The 25349-nt window shown below is 39.9% G+C and overlaps 1 protein-coding gene across 3 annotated transcripts; it reads left to right on the top strand.

Annotated features, from left to right (window-relative positions):
- Window positions 1-229: 229 nt before the first annotated feature.
- Six4 (SIX homeobox 4) lies at window positions 230-13016 on the top strand. 3 transcript variants are annotated; one of them, XM_027929792.2, is made up of 4 exons: window positions 230-312; window positions 520-1355; window positions 4111-4796; window positions 8678-13016. In XM_027929792.2, the coding sequence occupies exons 1-4, from the start codon at window positions 310-312 to the stop codon at window positions 9472-9474; spliced, it is 2322 nt and encodes a 773-aa protein (XP_027785593.2). In that variant the 5' UTR covers window positions 230-309; the 3' UTR covers window positions 9475-13016. The 3 variants fall into 3 exon arrangements, with proteins under 3 accessions (XP_027785593.2, XP_027785592.2, XP_071464096.1); XM_027929791.2 differs by lacking the exon at window positions 230-312 and having other exon boundaries at window positions 420-1355; XM_071607995.1 differs by lacking the exon at window positions 230-312 and having other exon boundaries at window positions 420-1355; window positions 4111-4340.
- The last annotated feature ends 12333 nt before the right edge of the window (window positions 13017-25349 follow it).

A 25349-nucleotide genomic window follows, 5' to 3' on the forward strand; every position in this document is an offset into this window, starting at 1 on the left:
AGGGTACATTAGGTAACTGCCCGTACAGCAGCACAGCCAGAAAAGAATGTTGGTGCTTGCCTTCAGGTATAGGTGCCTGGGGGTCAGGAGCAGAGGGAAAGGCAAGGGGTGGAGTAGGAGGCGGGTGATCGACAGGGATAGACACAGTGTCTCCTCCTCCCTCTGAATGCGAAATAGCCAATGAGGTGGCGCGGCCAGGCCGGCCGGGCCGCCAGTGCCATATAGTATGCAGCAACCGGAGGAGTCACGTTGGGGGAACGGCAGAAAGCAGCTATCCGTTTACACTACTTTGCTCTAGCAGCTATCTTAATGGTGACTGCGTGGCCGGGGGGAAACCTGATCGGCCAGATCCAGCCGAAACCGGGAGGGAGGGAGTGGGCTTTCCGGAGGGGGGGAGGGGGAGGGAGACGAAGGAGGAGGAGTAAGAGAGGGGGAAAGAAAGAGGAAAAGAGTGCGAGGGAGTGAGGGAGGGAGGAAAATAAACAACAAAAAATGTCCTCTTCCTCCCCCACCGGGCAGATTGCAAGTGCGGCGGACATCAAGCAGGAGAATGGGATGGAAAGCGCCTCGGAAGGGCAGGAGGCGCACCGAGAAGTGGCGGGGGGCGCGGTGGCGGGGCTGAGCCCCCCGGCTCCAGTCCCTTTCCCCCTGGAGCCGGGGGACGCCGCGGCCGCCGCCGCCAGGGTGAGTGGAGAGGAAGGGGCAGTGGCGGCGGCGGCCGGAGCGGCGGCGGATCAGGTACAACTCCACTCGGAACTTCTGGGCAGGCACCACCACGCCGCCGCCAGCACCACCGCACAGACCCCGCTGGCCTTCTCGCCGGACCATGTCGCCTGCGTGTGCGAGGCGCTGCAGCAGGGGGGCAACCTGGACCGCCTGGCCCGGTTCCTGTGGTCCCTGCCCCAGAGCGACCTGCTACGTGGCAACGAGAGCCTGCTGAAGGCGCGGGCGCTCGTGGCCTTCCACCAGGGCATCTACCCTGAGCTCTACAGCATCCTCGAGAGCCACAGCTTCGAGTCGGCCAACCACCCGCTGCTGCAGCAGCTCTGGTACAAGGCGCGCTACACGGAGGCCGAGCGAGCCCGCGGCCGGCCGCTGGGCGCCGTGGACAAGTACCGGCTACGTAGGAAATTCCCCCTGCCCCGCACCATCTGGGACGGCGAGGAGACGGTGTATTGTTTCAAGGAGAAGTCGCGCAACGCGCTCAAGGAGCTCTACAAGCAGAATCGCTACCCTTCGCCCGCCGAGAAGCGGCACCTGGCCAAGATCACCGGCCTCTCCCTCACCCAGGTCAGCAACTGGTTCAAGAACCGCCGGCAGCGCGACCGGAACCCCTCGGAGACCCAGTCCAAAAGGTGAGCGCCAACTTTCCTCCTCCTCCCCCTTCCTCTCCCCCACCCCCTTCCCGGCTTTCTTTTCCTCCAAGTGCTCGCAAACATGGCGCTTACCTTCCCCACCAGCCGGGTCCGGCTGCCCACCTCTCCCCGCCCCCCACCTCGCTCCCAGACCCGGAGCAGGGGGCGGCTGTAGCAAGGGGCGGAGGGAACCTCCCTCCTCACCCTCCCCCTCCTGCCCCCAGAAGTTTCTCGTCGCCTGCCTAGGTCTCAGTCCCCGCCCCCACCTCGGCTGGTCACCGCTGCCCGGCTTCCCACCCCCATCCCGCTGGCTTTGAAGTTGCCACTCTCTCCTTGGGTTCTGGCCGGGCGAAGGAGGGGCGTGCGGACGCTGGCAGGGCAACTCTCGCAGCCGCTTGAGGCCCGCGAAGGCAACCGAGCGCTGGCCGGGTCCGCACCTCCGCTGGGTCACACCCGGCCTGTCGTGCGCACACTCAGTATCCCCGGGGCTCGGCTGCCTCCGGGTCTTCCTTGGAGGTCAGCTGGGAAGCCCTGAGGGGAGGAGAACATTAGTGGGGGCTGGCGACCCAGAAGGGGTCTGAGGACGTCGAGATTTTAACGTGACAGAGTTAATCATTCACCCTGCCGGTTGTGGTTCCTTTCGAGACCGCCGCAACGTGGGGTGTCGGGGCGGCTCGGCTGTGCTGTGTTTTGAAACCTGATTCTGAACAAATTCGGATCGGGTTTCAGCGCGGTAGGGATTGCGGGGCTGCTGGGGCCCCTTTCTGGGCCCCCTAACTGCGTGGCTCTCTACTGGTACCGTAGTTGGGAGGTGGGGGGACTGGCTGGCATAGGCGGACAGCGGGAAAGAAGGGGCGCTATCAATTCAGCCCCTCCTTGAGCTCCCACCCTGTTGGGCTTGAACTTTTTGACTGACAGGTTTTTCCCCTCTCCAAAAGAAATACCGGGTTTTCCACCTCTTTTGTGTGTCCTCAGGAGTTATACACTTGGGGTGTGTGTGTGTGTACGCGCGCGCATGTATGTATATATTGTTGGATGAGGTAAAGTAAGGAAAAGGTCGTCTAAAGAGATCGCATCTCCAGCCCTCCGGGGATTGGAGAGAAAGAATCCAAACTCTGCTCGAAGGTTATGCTCAGAGAAGGAATCTGGGAGTCGGGAAGCCAGCCCGTCTGGGCCAGGTGAAGGTGATCACCTGGCGCATTCCAGAGCCCGCCGCGGCCCGCCCTTACAGCTCCTGCCCGTAGAACCCGGTGGGGGCCCGACGGCTGCCGAGTGCCTCGCCCAAGGCAGAGAGAGAGGCTCTGTGTCCTAGCCCGGCCTCGCGGTAACCAAAACAAAACGCGCACCGAGACTAGAGAGCACCCTTCCTCAAACTTGCGGAGGGACCCAGAAAAAGCCCGTTGGTTAGGCCATGCCACCTGCCCGCTAGAGGCCGCGGATCCCCGCGCCCAGGCACCAGCAGAATCTGCTAGGCAGGGGATCAGAGGGCGGTGAGCGGGCACAGTGCGCAGGCCAGCTGCCTTGCAGCCTCCCTTCCTAAACTGGGCGCGTTCCCCGAGTCTCCCTCTACCCCCAAGCCAGAATACCAACTTCACCCCTCTCCCCCCTAACTCCACGCCCCACTCCCCTAGTTGCTTGGTTTAGGCCCCTCTCCGGATCTACCACCCACCCGCACCCCGGTGAGTCACCCTCGCAGACGGCGACGGCTGCTCAGCCTCAGCCCGTAAATCAAAGGGCTTTCCGCGCTCCTGGCCCCGCAGCCCAAAGCCTGGGTAATCCCCTCCCCTCAGCATGAAAGCGAACCGCGAGCCACTACTGGGATGTCAGATCATCTACTGGGCCAAGTCCCACACCGCGCTTCCAAACTGCCTCTGTCCTGCTCCATCTACCCAGCCTCTCTAGCCAAATGGGGGAAAAAGTCCACCACCAATCTCCAGCCCCAATTTGGTATCTCCCCCAAGTCTGGGAGCAAAAGATTACAGTCATGCCTGGAACAGGATTGAGGACTCTGGGAAGGGGTCTGATAGTTACCAGGCCGCTGAATGACCCACACCCTTTGCCTCCCACCTCACCAGGGCACTGGATGGTGTTTGTTAAATAGGTCCCTATGGCTTCCTTTGGATTCAAAGGCGACTGCACATAACTGTTCTTGGGTTGAAAGTGTCTTTCCTACAACAAGGACAGCCTCTTTGTTGAATGAGAGAGTTGTCTGGTGGAGTAGAAGTTTGGGAGCAGGTGAGAAAATGGTCTCTTGTTAACTAATGGTGAATAAAGCTGAACACTTCACACCTTCTGCTCCTTTGGCAGTTTCACCTACCTCTAACACTAATCTGAATAGAGGGGAGGGGAAGCGTTCCTAAACAGGAAAAACTGATCACTTCATTTAATGAGATTTCCTGTGATATAAGTAGCAGCATATTTCCCAGTGAGGAATAGCACATCAGTGCTATAAAAAACAAAAATACATAACTATTCTGTAAATTCTGTTAGCTAAATTTACATCTTCCAGGTCTCTGGCCTTTCCCTTAAAATATATTAAAAATGATTAGGATCTGAGAATTTATCTTTCCTGATTCCCTGGTCAGAAACTGCTGAAAGGTCTCATAATTTTAACAGGACTAGTAGACATCCTGCTGTGCTTTCCTTAAATACTACCCTTAATGGGTTTAGAAGTTATTTTCTAAACAAATGGCACCATGTAGAATGTCATCCCCCTGACCTTCTGAATGTCTTGATTTTCTCTTCCTCTGTACAGTGAGTCAGATGGAAATCCCAGCACTGAAGATGAATCCAGCAAGGGACATGAAGATTTGTCTCCTCACCCACTCTCAGGTTCATCAGATGGTGTCACCAACCTCAGCCTTTCCAGTCACATGGAGCCAGTATATATGCAACAAATTGGAAATACTAAGATACTAAGCTCTTCTGGAGTTTTGTTGAATGGAAGCTTGGTACCTGCAAGTACTTCACCTGTCTTCCTTAATGGTAATTCTTTTATTCAGGGACCCAATGGAGTTATCCTTAATGGATTAAATGTGGGAAATACACAGACAGTGTCATTGAACCCACCAAAACTGTCTTCAAACATTTTGAGCAATGGTGTAGCCATGACTGACATACTGGGATCTACCTCCCAGGATGTGAAGGAATTTAAAGTCCTCCAGAGTTCTGCTGCTAACTCAGCAGCCACCAACTCCTATAGCCCCAGTGCCCCCGTGTCATTCCCAGGGCTGATACCCAGCACTGAGGTGAAAAGAGAAGGCATTCAAACAGTGACTTCCCAGGAGGGAAGCTCCGTAGTGACTTTTACTACACCAGTGCAAATTAACCAATATGGCATTGTCCAGATCCCTAATTCCGGAGCAAACGGCCACTTCCTTAATGGGAGCATTGGATTCTCTCCACTGCAGCTGCCTCCTGTCTCAGTGGCAGCTTCACAAGGTAAAAACCTCATTTGGTACCATAATGCACCAGCGAATGTGTTGGGCTGCTGCTGAAGATGGCATATTTAGTGAGAGCTATAGATTGATGTTACTATTCAGGTACCTCATTAACTCCACAGCTGCAGAACAACCTGATATAATTTTCCTTCACAACACCCATGTAGTACACACAGCTTGCTTCATTTCCTTGCATTGTGGGATAAGATTTTATTTTCCAAAAACTGAATGGAAAATATAATTCATAAGTCTTACCAATTCTAGTTACAAAAATATGTCAATCAGTGCTTATAAAATAAGTAGTGGTATCCATTACTTGACATTTTTTAAATTAAAAATGAATAAAACTGCTAAGAATGTAAAAATGAGTTGAGCAGTTGATAAGCATATATATGCTTTACCTAAGCATTATTGAACAAAATAGTTTTAAATGAACAAACAAAAAAGACTATATCAGTTTTGTTTGAATCACGTTCCCCCTATAATTAAGACTACAACTTAAAATGACTTAAAATCAGAAGAATATGTGATTGGATTTCTGTTAGGATATATACTCACCCCCTAAATGTGCAAGTTTATTTATGAAAACAACTATAAGCCTTATTGATATATATTTGTGACTTTACTACCAGTAATCTTCTAGAGAAAGCACTGATCTCAAATTTGAGAAAGCCTAAGCTAATATGCCAGTTTTTCACTGACTTTAACCAAGTCTGGATCATTTGTCATTGTAGAGAAATAAGAATAGTTAGAATTTGACAGTGGAGGTTACATGGTCCCTTGAATTCAAGAGTGGAAGATGTTGATGCATGTTTCCCTTTCTATAAGCAAATCTGAAAGTACAAATTTTTAATTAATTGCTGGCCTTCAAAGTCAGCTTTTCAGCTTTCTATGATTTTTACCAAAAAGAAAAAAAAATTAGGGCTGGGGTCGTGGCTCAGTGGTAGAGCACTTGCCTTGCATGCTTGGGGCCCTGGGTTCAATTCTCAGCACCACATGAAAATAAAAAAATAAAAAGTGAAGGGGAAAAAAACAGGACTATATCTAACTTTTTTAAAAAAGAAAGAAATTAGGCAATTTATGAACAGTCCTGTTGTTTCCACAGCTATGATCTACTTCAGCTTATTGGAAGCACTAATGGGAAAATGATTGTAAATTTCTTTGTTTCTCTTTAAGCAAAATGTTAGTCAGACATGACAGCCTTGCAGCATACTGTTCAGTGTTCATTGTTGCAGCTAGGGCCAAAATATGAAAGCCACAGAAAAAGCCAGAGTGTTTAGTTTTACAATAATGTGGCTCTAACCCCTTTTCCCTCTTTAGGCAAATTTCCAAAAATAGGTAACATTTAAAAACAAAAGCTTTTAACAAAAAGTGAGTATGTATATTGGAAGAGGAGAAAAGTTTAAAATGTTTGTTAGTTATAGTCTAGAAAAGTGCTACCACAGAAAATTATTATGAACTAATATCTAACTTTTTAAATGTTCCATAGTTATTATTTTTTTAAGTGGGACATTTAATAAGAATAAAAGTGTATACAACCAGAGATTATGAAAAATTGTGCCCTACATATGTAATAAGAATTGTAATGCATTCTGCTGTTATACATAATAAAAAATAAGAATTTAAAAAAATAGAATAAGAGTAGCATTTTCAGTTAAAATAGCTAAAAGACAGGGCTGTCAATCCTTAAACTGTCTGTGAATTGAGGGCATGAGATTAATTAACTAGAAGGGTCCAGTGAGCAAATTCCTTTATAGTAGTGTGTATTACAGTTCTTAAGAAAGCATTTTGGGGATATGACTTCTCAAAAACACATAGAGCCTTGTTTCAAATGTCTAGATAAGGTAAACTTAACCTTTCTATTATTAGGGTTTAAATGAGAAAGTAGAGTATCTGTATCTTATATTTATTAAAAATCTGAAAAAATAAGGGGTTTCTTTTCTTCCCATCATTATAAAGATTTACTTTGTACTTTGGAGTTTTAATGATTTTAAAATTAATGTTTAATAAACTCAGTTGCAGTTGTACTTAAAAATCATTTTTAGATTATATCTGCCTTTCTCCTTTCATTTGTATATAGTATAGTTTTTATACTTACAGAAGTATTATTTTACTTGTATTCAATAGCCATTGGGAAAATGTTTCATGTGTTATGTTGTCTCTATTAAAAAAAAAATTGTTTTTGCACATATACACTGGTAAATAATTTCACAAGCACGCATACACAAAGTAAACATCTCTTTCAGATGGTTTTTGCTAAAGTCTACCAACCTACAAGAATTTTAGAGCATACGTTGAAGCCAAATGTTTTCATATAAAAGCACTTTTTTTTTCTCATTTGTAGAGCCTAAACAAACATTCATGTTAGGAAATAGCCCAAATATACCTAGAAATGTTTTTTTTTTCTTTCTTCTTTTTCTTTTTCTTTCTTCTTTTTCTTTTTCTTCAACTTTTTATAGTTGTAGATGGAATGCCTTTATTTTATTTGTTTCTCTTTATGTGGTGCTAAGGATCGAACCCAGTACCTCACACGTGCTAGGCAAGCACTATCTGTGTCTGCACCTCTTTCTCTCTCTCTCTCTCTCATTTAAAGACATTTCTTGGCATTAGGGTGCTTAAAAATGTTTGGAACACATATAAACAGCCTCTGTAATAATTCACAATTATTCTAATAATTCAAAAAGAGAAATAATTCAGGGGAATTCCCTAATTTAACATTAGGCCATTTTCGCAAATACTAAAGAGCTGACATCTTATTCAGAGGCAGGGTAAACAAATAGCACATCTGAATTCTGTCACAAATGCATCTCTTGCCCCAAATGCATCTCTCCTTCAATAGCAGTATCTAGGGACCTAAATCATCTGATTACCATCATTTCTCTTTTCCCTTGTAAAGACTCGGGGGGTGGGGCGTGGTGGAGATATATATATATATATCTATATATATATATATATATATCTATATCTATATCTATATATATATATATAGATATATATATCTATATCTATCTATATCTATATCTATATATATATCTATATCATATATATCTATATCTATATATATATCTATATATATATATATATATATCTTCATCAAATATATATATATATTTGATGAAGATGGGGTATCCAATTCATCTACACTGCCTGAGTTATCTGATTTGAACATCTTCTAACTTTTCCACTTACATTTCTTTTTCTCTACAGACCATTATAGTGACAGTCTCAAAAGATACAAACCTTTTAGAGACACATTAGTTCTGATCCTTTATGTTAATATGTATTTTTAAAAGCAGATTTCAGTGTAATCATTAATTTTTCCTATCACTACAACACTGAAAATTGAGAGCTGGCTCAACAACAGAAGTAAAAATCCTTTTGAGTGTTTTGTTGACTTCACATTACTTTATGGCTAGTTTGGTGAAAGTCTGCAACTTGTCTGTACAGGTTTATGTGGTTAACTTGTAAGCCTCAGGGAAACTCATTTTATGTGGTATTTTCTACATTTCCATTTTATGTCAGTCATTGAGCAGTCCAAAGCAAAGGCATTTTATTTTGCATTTATGTTTTCTAGTTGCACTGGCAGTACTAGCAATAATTATCAACTAATTAACAGATATCAGTTGATAATAATGAACCAATTTGATATATATAATATTTTGACATAGATATATAGTTTTTTTTTAACTTAGCATAAAGCTATAGTTTCAAGTGCTGAATGAAGGTGATTCTGAACCATGATTGGGCTGCATTATTACATAGAAGTTTCACTTTGCTAGACAACTATTCCTGAAGAAAAAAAATCACATGGGTAAAGAAGTGATTTTTTTCTCTTTCCCTATCACTTCCATCAATGCTAATCATTACTTTATTTTTTCCTAGGTAATATTTCAGTAAACTCAAGCACTTCGGATGGGGGCACATTTACAAGTGAGTCTGCCACAGTCCAGCAAGGAAAGGTTTTCTTGAGCTCTATTGCTCCCAGTGCAGTGGTATACACTGTTCCTAATTCAGGCCAGACTGTAGGATCTGTGAAACAGGAAAATTTGGAAAGGAGCCTGGTATTCAGTCAGTTGATGCCTGTCAATCAGAATGCACAAGTAAATGCAAATCTGTCTTCTGAAAATATCTCGGGGAGTGGCCTCCATTCACTGGCCTCCTCATTAGTTAATGTATCCCCAGCTCACAATTTTTCCCTGACTCCCCCTACACTACTAAATCCCACCGAGCTAAACCCTGACATTGCTGATAGCCAGCCAATGTCTGCACCTGTGGCAAACAAATCTACTGTGACATCTGTCAGCAACACTAACTATGCAACTCTTCAGAACTGCTCCCTTACTACTAGCCAAGACCTATTGTCAGTCCCTATGACTCAGGCTGCCCTTGGAGAAATAGTTCCTGCTGCTGAAGACCAGGTGGGTCATGCCTCCCCAGCAGTACACCAGGATTTTGTCAGAGAACATCGTTTGGTTCTGCAATCAGTAGCTAACATAAAAGGGAATTTCTTACAAAATTCTGAGAGTAAAGCAACAAGCAGCTTAATGATGCTGGACTCCAAATCCAAGTATGTCCTAGATAGCATGGTTGAAACTGTCTGTGAAGACCTGGAAACAGACAAAAAAGAGCTTGCCAAGCTCCAAACTGTCCAGTTGGATGAAGATATGCAAGACTTATAAACTTTATCCCCAAACCCTTTTTTTGGCATCAGCAGCAAATCTTTTAATGAAGCCCCAAGACAAAACATTTTCCATTGAAAGGAAAATATTCTACTTTTGCAAGTAAATGCATTCAAGAAACTTTGGATTGATCTGCATGAAGATCAGTTAAAAATACAATCGTAGAACTGCATTACTGCAGCTTTTTTGTTCACACATAATGTTCTCTTTTAAATAGATGGAGACAAAGGAACAAGATGAAACGTATCAAGTCAGAGTATATCATTTAGTTGGCAATATCATTCTAAGGTCAAAACAGAACTTTATAGTTTTTTAAATTAAAAATGCATACACCTAACAGAATTAAGTATAGCTAAAGACTGTTAGAAACAATGCAATTGTTTTTGTTTACTTTTACTCCATGGGCATTGATAAGGTTAAGAAACAAATGGTACTGCAAACTATTTTAAGAGTGTTTTTTTTTTTTTAAGGTTAAGTAGCTTAAAACATTATACATATGTATATGTATGTACGTACACACATTTCTCTTTCAGCGTTTTTGAGGAAGTCTTGGTTAAGTCTCTACACATTTCCAAATATTATTGCTAACAGTTCACTGTGGCTGAGGAAGTTTGAACCTCCACAAAAACTCTGAAACACTTCAGTATGAATGTAAATATATCAGTTCTGTAAGTAGGATTTGAGTAAGTACGGTGAATTTTATTTATACTGTGTATGTTTCTCTTATACTTCAGGCGTTATAAACTGAAAAGAAAAATGTTTTCTTACTGTTTAATTTATTTTTATTGTTTGAACAGGAAGCGAACATCATTGTTTCCAACAAAGTTTTACTTTTTTGTAGAATTTTTAAAACAATGATTTTTATCAGGAGTCTATTAAGGTCAATATTAATAACACTGAAACAGGAACTCTAACTCCCAATATTGGAATTTTGGTACTTTTTTCATACCTTTGTTCTTTATTTAGCAACACAGTTCATTTAAATATGTTTTATATAGAATTCTATGTGCCTTTTTACCTTGTGGCCTTTTTATTAGTAGTGAGATACAGAAGTGTCAACAAAAGCACTGATGATTCTTTTCTACTATCTAACAGGGTCAATTTCATCCCAATTGCTTTAAGTCTGGAGAACTTAAGTTTCACTAAATAATATGTGTTATGATTATCATGCAAATGGATCAATTATTATTGATGATTTTCATTACAGTGAAAATAAACTGTAGAAGACCATGTAAAATCAATTATGCAGCCAGGAAAACAAAAATTTTAAAGAAAAAAATATGTAATTTTTTTTTCCTATTGAGCAAAATTCTGTCCCATCGAAATTTCATTCTTAGTGTCTTGAATTAGTTATTCCACTATAACACATGACTCTTTGCACTATATTAACAAGTCTTTTGTAAAAGTAAATTTTGGGGGTTTTCTTTAAGTTTGCTTGATAATGTTTATGTTTATCAGGACTCTGAATGCAAGATGTAATAATGCAATTCATTTATATAGTAAATAAAGTTACCTCTGGCCTCTAAAAAGCCAGAAAAGTGAAAAATGGTCTCTTCAGTGAGGACTTAAAGTTGTTAAACATAAAAATGTTACATCTTGTTTACTTTAAGATGTGGACAAAGGGTCCTCTCTAGAGCTCTGCATGCCCATCAGTGGAGCACATTGAATAAGGGCCATAGAGTACTTAACTTTTGCTATTATTGCAAATGTAAATCACAGGCATAGATGAAAACACCTATGAAGAATTCCTCTCCCTTCATTTTGATAAAGAACTTACTACATCTTTTTTTTTTTTTTTTAATGAAATTAGTGACTATTCCTAAGCTGCTGAAACTGTTTTTTGCCTTGGTTTTTACAAAGTCAGGTGTTTTAGAGCTCTCTTCCATTCTACCACTACTTACTTATACAGCTTTCTTTTTCTTTGGTTCTGTGTTATCAAGATTAATTACATGGCTCTGTACTGTAGTGTACATAAAAATGATGTTTTCCATTTGATTACTGCAGCTATCAAGAGTTTGTTAATTATTTAAAACTACCCATCCAGTAAGGGAGATAAGCAGGTTTTAAAAGTTATATATGGCACATATGTAACTGGAAAATTTTTATATGTCTTCCAAAAATATAAGCCTTTTATTTAGAGTTCTTCTTCTCCCCTTATGAAAAAGATAGCACAAAACTTAAGACTTACCTAGGAAACCCCTTTATATTTTCAACATGATATAATAATAACCCTACAGTTATTCTAGGTAGCTACACAATATACCAGGTTAAGAATCAATGCACATTGCAAAGAACTTATTGTTCTTTTCTATTCTTTCAGTAAAGTAAGGGCCAGTTGGCATGTAGCCCATGTATATGTGAATGGAATAAGATAAACCCCAGGATCTCCTTGCACAGAATTGCAAATTTTTTTGTTTTTTTATTTTTATTTTTTTGCAATAACAAGGGCCAGACTCAGAACCCTTGGAGTTCATGTGGCAGAATATCCTTACATAAACCAATGCTTGAAGATGCTACAGATGACCCTCTAGTGGCCCCAAAGAAGAATTGGAATGGGGCAAATAACCCTTCAAATCCCAACCCCTGCTGCTGGCTTTTGAGATTTTTGGTGTGAGCCTATCTATGCACTCTATCAGCCAGAATTTGGCATTTTGCTCTTAGTCATATCTAGTAAAGGACAGTCTATTGTTTAAATAGAAGGTGTATTTGTTTCTTAAGCAAGAGCACCTGGGTTATACTGCATTATATCTCATGTGTAATTATAGTAAAGACTCTGAATTAATCACACACTCTAGTGCCTTTCTTATGTTGTGAAAGGCAGGTAGATGTTTTAGCCATAGATTAAAAAAAAATAGTTAAATTGCACACTGACCTTAAATCTCCCTGTATGTGCCCTTGTATCTTGCATGTTAAAAGTTGGATAATTGGGCATGTGTAGCAGCAACCTGCCCTGCTACATCCTAGAGAGTGTGCTTTAGTACATAGCCACCAGTACTTAACATTCTTTAAACTGTGTTAACAGATCATCTCATATAAAAATAATTCAGGAAAATGTAGGGAAAAGAAATATATTTTACAAAAGATGTTTCAAAGTCATCCTACTACTTAGATGATAGGGTCTAACAGTTATTTTGTATCTAACTGATACATTTCAAGTTAATTAAATATTACCACCATACACTTTATTAGTCAAAATTATATAGCATGTGATTCTTTTGGCTTTCAGGGTTCTCAAAAATTTTTTATTCTTTTGTTGCATGTACTATATGTTCAGAGGCAATCAGTTATGTACTCAAAATGGTTTTACTGTGCCTTACACAAAGAAACTCTATACAGAATGTATATCATGGGGTGGGGGAACAGAGTCTTTACTGCACTGTTAGGTGATGGCACACAGAGCATGTCCCAGAACATTTCTGTGCTTAATTACCCAACCAAAGAGATCTAAAGTATGTATGTTGTACTGTAATGGGGGTTTATGCCTGGACAATTAAGTGTTTTATTTGTTTTCTGAAATGATGTGAACTTATTTTTCTAAACACTATGCTAAATAAACTTTATATTTATACATATCCTGTGCTGAAAAAAAAAAAGTTATTTGAAGAACATGGTGTTTTTAAATGTGAGTAACCCATCTTACTAGGCAAGAAATGGGAAGTAATATTGGCTTTGTCACTGAAAAAGCAGAGAAGAGTAGGAAAGCACACGCATAAGCATTTCAAAGACTGGCAAATACTTATGAGACCAGTTGGAGACATTTCGGAAAATAATATCTGATCTTTGTACAGAATTATGCAATTCACTTAACTGTACCACACACTCAGAGCTAAACTATTACATTTTAGCCTTAGAAGGGAGAAATGTGCCTTACTCATTTTTGTGTCCCAAGAGCTCAGTGTGGTAGCTGGCATACAGTAGGTATACTGTATGGGGTTAAACTGAAAGTCTGTTCCCAAATCAATTAAAAGAGCTCAACATTACCTATCCCTAGGGCACTACCATTAGCCCAAGTCTGGTTACACCAGTTTGAAAGTTACGGGCAAAACTGCATTGCTGCTGAATGTAGAAGACCTAGGCCTTGGTAGAGTTTGGTCCTAATTTTAAAATTCTGTGATATCTGACCTACAATGCCCTTCACTGAAAAAGGGGAGAGTAAAAGTAGATTGGGGACCAACTGTACAAGTCTATTACAAAACTAGTTAAAACATAAGATTGATTTCAGATAATTATGTCAGTCATTTTTATATTTTGTTATTCTGCTCATTTATCTAGCAACTTTGTGTCCAGTAGTTAAGCCAGTTAAATGAAATAGTGTCTTGGTAAATGAGTACAGGGTCAGAATCATGGAATTGTTACATTTTATAACATTTTACTCAAATATTTTTAAACATTTGACAAAGTAGCTGCCCCATTTAAAATTTTTGTGGCTCTTAAGAAACTAGCAAATTAAACTTGCCAATGGGAATTCAAGGCCTTCAGCTATGCAGTTCCATTCCATTTTTCCAGTGTTCCAGAAGGAATAATTAATGTGGAAATTTACCTTTGCACATCACCATTTCCAATACAAGAGACAGTAAATAAACAAGATGCATTCAGATAATGGTCAGTGCTATAAAGTCAATAGTAAAGAGTATATGGAGTTGAAAATAGGGAATGGTAGAACATTTCAGCAGAGATGTTTGAATGATGAGAGGGATGCCAGCCAGCAAGACCCAGAAAAGAGCATTTCAGACATGGAAAAGCAAGTGCAAAGGCCCTGAGGGACGAGCAGACTGTCTGGATTGCAGTGTTAACTAGGGGTCCTGTGATAGGAGATGTAGTCAGAAAGGTAGACAGGGCCCAGTTAAAAGTAAAGCTTGGGGCTGGGGATGTGGCTCAAGCGGTAGCACGCTCGCCTGGCATGCGTGCGGCCCGGGTTCGATCCTCAGCACCACATATAAACAAAGATGTTGTGTCCGCCAAAAACTAAAATAAATAAATTAATATTTAAAAAAAAAAAAAAAAAGTAAAGCTTTATGGGTCTGTGCCAAATAGTTTGGATATGAGTCTGAGAATCTACCAGTGGCTTTTAAGCAAAGAGTAATATAATGATTTACCTTTTAAAATGTCATCATGACAGGGATGTAACTCAGTGGTAGAGCCCTGGGTTTGATCTCTAGCACTACGGGGGACAGGGGATACACACACACACACAAAGAGACAGGGGGGCCTCTTTGGAGAATGGACTTACTGTATTGCCCTAAGATGAGCTGTCTGACAGGAAATGCTTCAGTACTTCAGGAGCTCTTGAACAGCACCTAGGGCAGTTTGCTCGCAAATGTTTCCAGAATTTTATGATCTCCAAGCTTTAGATCTACTCTGCCTCTTGCTGTTTTTTGAAGCTGCTGAGAGTGACTGTCTCAGCCTGAACTCCAGCTGGTAGATCAAGCTCCCCAGTGGATACTTTCAGAATGTTCTCATCTCCTCAGGCTCTATCTGTGAAGAATTAAGCCATTGCCTTCTCCCCAAACCCATTACCTACTGTCTGGTCTTCATCTTAGCAGCATTATTCACCTGGTTTGGCCAAGCAAAAAAGCTGGATGCACTATGGAGTCTTCTCTCCCTTTCTCCTCTCCTCCATGAGATGACAAGTCTAGGCAAGTCTGTGGTTTAACAGTCTCTTGAATCACTTCCTTTCTCTCCATTTCTAGGTTTACCTCTATCATTTAAGCCATTATCATAGCTCGACTGAATTATTGCAGGTTTCCTACCTGGTCTCCCATTGTCTGCTCCTTGTTTTGGTCACATTACAATAAGGCCTAGATGGAACATTTAAAATTAAATACTTATCCTGGACTAATTTTCCAGTTTAAAATCTTCGATGACACTCCATTACTTATTAAATAACATTCAACCCAAAACAAGTCCCAAGATCCAGACCCTGCCTCTCTGTCTAGTCACATTTCTAGCCACATGAAACTTCCTCAAAGAGACAAGATTTTTCCTGGCAAGGTGATGCATGCCTATAATCCCAGTAACTTGGGAGATTGAGGCAGGAGGATCACAGGTTTGAAACCAGTCTCAGCAACTTAGTGAGACTCTGTGTCAAAATAAAAAGGGCTGGGGATGTGGCTAAGTGGTAAGTGGTAAAGCACCCCTGGGTTAAATCCCCAGAACGAAAGAAGAAAGAGAGAGAGAGAGAGAGAGAGAGAGAGAGAGAGAGAGAGAGAAATCTTTCCTTTCCTTTTTTGCCATACTGAGGATTAACCCAGGGCTTTGTCCATGCCAGGCAAGTACTTTACCACCAAGATCTTTTATAACCTACCCAATCCCCAAGACTTACTCAGTGTCACCTCTTCCAAGAAGCCTTGTCTTCCCCTCATAAGTAGAACAGTATGATTAGATAGGGATTTATAGCTTTCTTTAGTGTTACTTATTATACCAGTCTAAGGATGTGTTTGCCTCTCTACGTTTTCATCTTTGTTTTCCCAGCATTTAATATTATGCTTAGAGCATAGTAGGCACTTAAAAATTATTTGTTGAATGAATAGTGATTCTTTACTTATCTTTTTTTTTTTTTCTTTTTTCAGTATCTGGGATCAAACCCAAACCCTGGGATCAGACCTCATGCATGCCAGGCAAACATTTCACCACTGAGCAATACCACTATCCCCATTTGTCCCTTTAAATCATTTTCCTGATGAATTAGGGAACTATATGGTTAAAGTATTATCACACTCTCCACCCACCCCACCATGCTTGAGATCAGACTCTGGACCTTACCTGTGCTAGACAAGTACTCTGTTACTGAGTTACATCTGCAGACATTATAGCCATTTAGAAACCAAAAATAAATCAATACATTTTGGGATAGAGCCTAGAGTGGTTCTTTAATTCTTCCAATATTAGTGGACAATCTTTATGGTGATTGTTTTCCTTAGTGCTCTAAGTTTTTTTCCACTTACTTCCAAGTTTGAGGCTGGATTCCAAATGATAGAAGCAGGATAAAGTTTGACACAGACATAGGACATTAACAAAAACATACTCACTGAACCCTTTTAGATCAATGTTTCAAATAGCACTGATGGAGCTGGGGCTGTAGCTCAGTGGTAGAGTGCCTGCCTAGCACGTGTGAGGCACCAGGTTCAATCCTCAGCACCACATAGAAATAAATAAAGATATTGTGTCCAGCTATAGCTAAACGTTTTTTAAAATAGCACTGATGTACAGAAAATCTATATTTATATAAAGATATTCTTTCTAAAAATATTATCTCTGTGGATATACTATATTATTTGCATTTGAACTCAACAAATATCTAAAGCATCTGAAAAAATAGACAGGCATAGTGGCACATACCTACTGTAATCCCAACAGCTTGGGAGGCTGAGGCAGCAGGATCACAAGTTTGAAGCCAGTCTCAGCAACTTAGCAAGGCCCTAAGCAATTTAGCAAAACCCTGTCTCAAATATTAAAAAGGGAGAGGGTGCCGGGGATGTGAATCAGTGGTTAAAGGACCTGGGTTCAATTTTTGATACCAAAATTATGATGATGATGATGATGATGATGATGATGATGATAATAAATCTGAAAATATAATAAATGAAATGAAGATGTAACCATCTGAAAATCTACATTCTAATTATATTATATTAGTGAATTGCTATTTCTCAAATTTCAACCCCAGCCCTTTCTTTCTTTCTTCAAGGTGGAAAACTATTTATGCAAAACTTTAAGTCCCGGAGGCTGGGGTTGTGGCTCAGTGGTAGAGCGCTCGCCTAGCATGTGCGGGGCCCTGGGTTCAATCCTCAGCACCACATATAAATAGAGGTATTGTGTGCAACTACAACTAAAAAATAAATAAATATTAAAAAAAACTTTAAGTCCCTTAGAAACACTCTCAAATACAGTAGCCATTGAATGCTAAATACATTCTGTTTATCATGTGGATGCAAGAAAATCCTTTTCTACGTTATTCTTTGGCCTATAAGTAAAAGTGCCTTTTAGTTTAGTTTTGTTTTGTTTTTCTGTAATCCAACATTTGTAATTAATCTATACTGACAGACCTCTTTTCAGTCTTAGTTAGGTTTCTCTATGAAAACTGTCAGATATATTTTTAAATCAAGTGATTTTTTTAACAAAGAAAAGAAAATAGTTAAGTGAAAATTTTAATATCCTAAATCTGATCATATTACCTTAAATGCCTGATGATCATATGACCTTATCTGCATACTCCCCAGAGATAAAAATAACACATATACATTCCCCATCCAATTTCACTGATGTGAAGAATCTGGCCACATTCAGTGAAGATTTCAGCTCTCAAGTGCCAATCTGATAAATCCTAAATCTTGGCAATGCCAATGTATTCATACATACACATAAAACCAAGCTTCTAACTTGGACCCATGCTTATGTTCTAGAGGAGCAAAATTGTGCTTCCAGCCTCTAGAAACATCAACACACTTGAAAAGTTCCCAGAGCACTGCCTGATTGCATTGGTATACTCAGTTTAAACAAAAACCCAATCTACATGTGCCAAGAGCTTAACTTGGCATTGAGAAGTCAAAGATGGTTAGACTTTAACATCAAAGAACTAAGTTCGGTGAATTAGGGTGTCCCTATTATGTAGGGGAAATTGCAATAATAGTTTAACACTTTAAGTCTTTTTCTTTTGTTTTTTCTTTTTCTTTTTTGATACTTAGTATTGAACCCAGGGGCACTTTACCACTGAGCTACATCCCTGGCCCTCCTTGTTTCTTACTTTGAGACATGGTCTCATCATTTGCCCAGGCTGACCTCAAACTTGAAATCCTTCTGCCTCAGCATCCCAAGTGGCAGGAATCACAGGCATGTGCCACTGAGCCTGGCCTACCACTTTAAGTCTTTTTTTAAAAAGAGAGAGAGAGAGAGAGAGAGAGAGAATTTTAATATTTGTTTTTTAGTTTTTGGCGGACACAACATCTTTGTTTGTTTGTGGTGCTGAGGATGGAACCCAGGCCGCACGCATGCCAGGCGAGCGCGCTACCGCTTGAGCCACATCCCCAGCCCCACTTTAAGTCTTAATCTCATCCAAAAACCCTTACAGAAATACCTAGAATAATGTTTGACTAAATATTTGGATACTCTATAGCCCTGTCAAGTTGACACATAAAATTAATTATCACAAACTACTACTTACTGAGTGACCTTCCTAAGCAGATTACTTCTCTCTTTCTGCTTTCTCACTTGTAAACTGGGAAAAATTGTAGTACCTACTGTGGATTTTTTTTGAGAGGAGCATATAAATTCATGCATGAAAAGTACTTAGCAAAGTACATAATAATTGCTACTTATTAATATTAATCTTTTAACTTGCTGCATATGATTCCATTGTATAAATAAGTTATAATCCATTCAACAGATCATATACTGATAAATTTTGATTGTTTCCAATTTTTGTACAACTGGGAAATGTCACCCCCAAAACCATACACACACACACATATATACATACACATGTGTATATACATATGTACATATACACATACACACTTATGTTCACATGTATATATAACTGTATCTGCATATATATTTATACATATAAATATAACTATATATCTATATAGTTATAGATATATTAAATGCTTTCAAGATCTTTATAGATATATCTTTAGGCACACCCATAATTTATATATATATACACACACACACACACACACACATATTTTTCGGTGTTGGGGATCAAACCCATAGCATCACACATGCAAAGCACAAGATATACCACTGAGTTACACCCCCAGCTTCATAATTATTTCATTATGATTAATCCTTATAAGTGAAATTTCTTGGTTAGGTGAAGAAATATTTTCAAAGCTTTCAATAAAATACATACTCATACTCTGCCCTTTGACTTTGTAGTATCTTGTCCTTGAGATGATTATACTTCTCTGTTTCACTGATATTGGGTTTGGTGTGCAACTTCTAATGAAATGTGAGCAGATATAACATGTAACAAAAAGCTTTAAATTTACCAACATGGTTTCACTAATTGTCTTGGACATTCCTTCCTCTGGTACTATTGCCATGAGAATAACATGCCCTGGGTACCTGTTGGTTGTAAAAAAAAGAAAAGAGAAAGAGAGAGAGACGTGAAAGACACCTGAGCCAACCAGCAGCTAAAACAACCACTCCTGGTGACTCATAGATCCAGGAGAAAGAAAAATAAGTTCAGTATAAAAGTCATTAAGACTTTTGTGGTTGCATATTATGTATGCAATATTATAGCAGCAATAACTGACTAATACACAGGGAAATAGGATAATCAGATTTGTTGGACATAGTCCAATGACCTAATCTGCCTAGCATAAATTCAGATTACCAAGACTGTTGTTCCTCCTCCATACCCCTCACCCCAAAACATTGAATCTACTACAAATTGGCTCCAATTTTCAGGGTACTGCCAAAATTAGTGGCTTTCAAAGTCTATTAGAGAAAATGTGTAGGTGCAGGAACTATGTTAATTCTTTAGTCCCACCTTGAGAAGTCTTAATAAGTATTCTTAGAATCTGAAGTCTAAGATTCTTGGACTCCAAAGTTTTAATCAGCTCTTCCTACAATGTGTTCCAAGGAACATTAGTCCTTTGAAATGTTTCACAAAAATGGATTTTGGCCATTTGTATTTTGGAAATGCTTTAATTTTTATTTGATCTTTTTAGTTATACATGACAGTATAATATATTTTGACATATCATACATACACGAAGTACAGCTTCCCATTCTTGTGGTTGTATATGATGTGGAATTTACACGGGTCCTGTATTCATATATGAACATAGGAAAGTTATGTCCAATTCATTCTATTGTCTTTCCCATGCCCATCCTCTCTCCTTTCCTCCCACTCACCCATATCCCATTCCCATTCACCCTTCCTTCCCCCCACTCACCCTGTCCAATCCGGTGAACCCCCCAAACCTCCAGTGCTTATTATAAGTCAGCATCTGTATATCAGAAAGAACAGTCAGGCTTTGTTTTTAGGGGTAAGGATTGGCTTATTTCACTTAGCATGATAGTCTCCAGTTCCATCCATTTACTGACAACTGCCATAATTTCATTCTTCTTTATGGCTGAGTAATACGGACCACATGTTCTTTATCCATTCATCTGTTGAAGGGCACCTAGATTGCTTCCAAAGCTTAGATATTGTGAATTGAGCTGCTATAAACATTGATGTGGCTGCTTCACTATAATATGCTGATTTCAAGTCCTTTGGGTATAAACCTACGAGTAGGATAACTGGGTCAAATGGTGGTTCCATTCAAAGTTCTCTGAGGAATCTCCATAGTACTTTCCAGTGTGGTTGCACCAATTTGCAGTCCTATCAGCAATGTATGAGTGTACCTTTTCTCCCACATCCTCACAACATTTATTATTACTTGTATTCTTGATAATTACCATTCTGACTGGAGTGAGATGAAATTGATAGGGATGTTGAACATTTTTTCATATATTTATTAACCAATTGTATGAAAATGCTTTTTTAAAGGTTTTTTTTAAATTTTATTTTATGTCACTTACAAATGATCACAATGCACGAAAGCACATGAAATTCTCTGAGAAAGTCTACAGTACAGAAATGTGATGTGACTGCATGTCTCAATTTGAGCTGGACACTAGCCCTTTTATTCTGGCAATATCTGTTATTATCTGAGACACTGGTATCCAACAGAACTTCTTTCATGAAAGACTACTTTAATTCAGAGAGAAGACTCTCTAATGAGGACATTTCAGGCATTAGCTAGGCCAGTAGAACAGATAGCTTGGTCCTTAGTAGTTCTTTCATATCATATCACATTACAGAAGTATATCAATTAGTATACTGGCTTACCTGCAATGATAGATGCCCCAAGTTACAGTGATTTCAAGCAGACAAAAGTCTATTTCTGTCAGGTAACAGAGCAGAGGTGAGTAGTCTAGGTTGACAGTTCTATCTCATCAGGTCATCTAGGATCCCAAACTGGCACTTGTTCTCGGCACCCCTCAATTCTAATTTCCAATTCCTGTCATTTCTTCAGTAGGAACCACCTCTTCAAGAAACAATCATGATATTCCTTATATCACTCCCTACTTACTACTGGCCCAGACCTGGGCATAGGTCCACACCTAACTCCAAGAGAAATGTAGTCCCTAGCTGAGTGGCTATATGCTTTACTAAAAAGTGGGAGAATTCTATTCCTAAAAGTAAGAAGGATCAATAGTCACCAGTATGGAGGCCATAATCCCAGCTACTCAGGAGGCTGAGATAGGAGGATCACTTGAGCATAGCAGTACAAGGCCAGCCTGGGCAATATGGCAAGATCTTTTTTTTTTTTTTTAAATATTTATTTCTTTTAGTTATTGGCGGACACAACATCTTTGTTTGTATGTGGTGCTGAGGATCGTACCCGGGCCGCACACATGCCAGGCGAGCGCGCTACCGCTTGAGCCACATCCCCAGCCCCATGGCAAGATCTTTGTTCAAAAAAAAAAAAAAAGTTGGGGAAGAAGAGGAGGCACAAATGATGTCTACCACTGTTTTCAAAGTAAAGCAGGGAGGTTTCCCTTCTAAATAATAGGATTAGGTCATAAAATGAGAGGCAAAATACCAATTTTCTACCACAAGTCTATATATATTCCAATTCTAATCAGGACCATCTTTATTTTTATTTAACTTCTTTTCTTTCTTTCTTTTTTTTTTTGAGACAGGGTTTCACTAAGTTGTTGAGGACATATGTTGCTGAGGCTGGCCTTCAACTGTGAGCCTCCTGCCTCAGCCTCCCAAGTCACCAGGATAATGGATGTGTCCCATTGTGCCCAGCTTAAACATCATCTTTAAATTATCATCATCTTACATCACCTTAAATGGTTTGAGGTCATACACAATTTCTGGTTTAAAATGCAGCTTGAAACTGCTCTTTTTTCTTTTGCCTTACTGGGAATTGAACCCAGGGGTGCTCTACCACTGAGCTACACACCAAGCCCTTTTTAATTTTTTATTTTGACACAGTGTCTCAAAACATTTAGATTCATTAGTAATCAAAGGGGTGTAAGCTCCATGAAGGCAAGAATAGTGTCCTATCATTGTTGTTAGAACAGCGTGTTGTTAGGTGCTTAGAAGATCATTGCTGCATGAATGAATGAGATGAAAAATTTTAAAATAAGTTATTATCACCTATCAATTTATTTTTTTATTTGTTCTAATTGGTTATACATGACAGAGAATGAACAATAACACATCACACATAAATGGAGTATAACTTCTCATTCTTCTGGTTGTATATGATGTAGAGTTACACCAGTCGTATGATCATATATGCAGATAGAATAATAATGTCTGATTCATTCTAGTACCCCTTCCTGCCCACAAACCTCCTCCTCTCCCTTCACTCCCCTCTGTCTAATCCATAATACCTCTATCCTCCCTCTCCTATCAATTTAGTTGTAAAGATTTAAAATAATGGTGGAGGTAAATGCTATAAATAATACAATAAGGTAAACAACTCCACATATTACAGATGAAGTATAAATCAGTACAACTTTTCCAAAGGGATGTTTGTCAAATTACAACTATAAAAATAAGCAAATTTTGCTAATCACATGAGAAGATACAAAAATATGCTAGTACATTACATTGGTGAGGTTATTAGAAAGTGTGCTCTTTCATATTTTACAGGTGTCTATTTGAACTAACCATTTTGGAAACATTTGGGGATTGCCTACCACAATAAAAAATGTCTATACTCTGATTCTGTAGTTTCTTCTCCAGAGATTTATTTTACAAATATTTTTGCCATTTGTGACACTCCTGTATATATGGGTACAAACGGTAGTTTTGTTTTTAGTGGTAAAAGCCTGGAAGAGGCCTAGCTGTCCATCACTGGAAAGGGTCACTCATTGACACATATTTGTTAAAAAGACATATTGTTAAAGTTGTAAAAATCAGCACTGGGGTTGTGGCTCAGTAGAGTGGTAGAGTGCTTTCCTAGCCGGTGTGAAGCACTGAGCTCGATTCTCAGTACCGCATATAATTAATTAGTTAGTTAATTAAAACTCCACTGACAACTAAAAAAGTATTTTTAAAAAATGTTGTGAAAATCAAAGTATAAAATAGTATTTCTGACGGTTATCGTGGCACACGCCTATCCTATAATCCCAGCAGCTCAGGAGGCTGAGACAGCAGGATCTCAAGTTCAAAGCCAGCCTCAGCAACTTAGCAAGGCCCATTCTCAAAATAAAAATAAAAAGGCAAACACCCTTTGTATTCCAAAATAAGGTCTCAAAACATTTTGTAATTTTCATTTAAATTGTTAGGAAGCTTGGAACTATTAATCTATCTTCCAATACACTGTTTAATATAGCACTGAATAAATGATGCAAGTTGTCAATGGATAAGTGATCAACTAATAGCTCTGCTAGTAATTGATTTGTTTTTCTTCAATAAAGTTGCATAAACAACAACAACAACAAATCCCTGTTACAAAAACCCTAAATCAAATAAGCTTTGTAAAAAGGATATTTGTTGGTTCACTGAACCAGTTAATGCAATGATATTTATTGGTTCATCTCATCAGTTGCTCCGACCTCTATGCACATTGAGCTCAATGCCCCCTATAATAATCTATCTTCTCATAAGCCTTACATCTTGCCAGCAGCAGCTGGACTCTATTTTTTGTTGTTGTTGTTGTTCAATGTTGGGGACTGAATCCAGGGGAGCTCTACCACAGAGCTACATCCCCAGACCTTTTTATTCTTATCTATTTTTCATTTTATTCTGGACCAGGTTCTCACTAAATTGCCCAGGGCTGGAATTTGTGATTCTCTTGCCTTAGCCTCCCAAATAGCTGGGATTACAGGGATGCATCACGACGCCCAGGTTTCTTTCTTTCTTTCATAGTTGCAGATGGACACAATACCTTCACTTTGTTTTTATTTATTTTTCTGTGGTGCTGAGGATCCAACCCAGTACCTCACAAGTACTAGATGAGCACTCTACGGCTGAACCACAACCCCAGCCCTTCTTTTTCTTTTTCAACTTTTGCCAGTAGAAAAACAAAAAAACAAAACAAAACAAAAAATGTCTGGGCATGGTGGTGCACATCTGTAATCCCAGCTACTCAGAAGTCTGAGGCAGAGAATCACAAGTTCAAGCCCAGCCTGGGCGATTTAGCAAGATCTTATCCTGTCTCAAAAAACAAAAAAATAAAAAATAAAAAGGGCTCGGGGTGTAGCTCAGTGTTAGATTGCCTATGGGTTTGATCCCCAGTACAGGGTGGTGGGAGCAGGGGCAGGGAATGGCTTTCATTCTTTGAGGGGGTTGGGGATTACTGAGCTAAAACAATCTCAGTGAAAAACATTCTCCTTGGCTCAGTTTTGGACACATGTCCAAACATGACCCAATCATAGTAGTCAGGGTAGAGGTAGTTATTGGCCAAGTTAGGTCAAGAGTGTACTCTCATGGTTATCACTTTGCACAAGAAAACAGGCTTAGGAAGGAAGATAAGAGCACTCAGTGACCAGACACTGCAGGGGGGAGTGAAGAGTATGATGTACGTGGAAGACGTGCTCAACCATCAAAATAGCAAATGTCCATCACACTTTTCAGTGAACATGTTTTACTTGGATAATCAGGAAAAAGGTTTTCAAGTAAAAAAAAATTACCATCTCCTCTTTCTCCCTCTTGTCCTGTGGCTGAGTAGTTCCTCAGAAATACTTCCTAACAGATTTTCTAGTCTTTAGGAAAACAGTCACAGTCACCTTCTGATTAGAACTTGGGATCAAACTTACTTGCAAGGCTAGAGACCATAAGGAGAGCTAGCACGGTATTTCTTCCACTAATACTGCAGTACTAGGCATTTAAAAATTGTAACTCATTACATCCT

The sequence above is a fragment of the Marmota flaviventris genome, chromosome 2 (genome assembly GCF_047511675.1).
Source record: "Marmota flaviventris isolate mMarFla1 chromosome 2, mMarFla1.hap1, whole genome shotgun sequence".
NCBI lineage: Eukaryota > Metazoa > Chordata > Mammalia > Rodentia > Sciuridae > Marmota > Marmota flaviventris.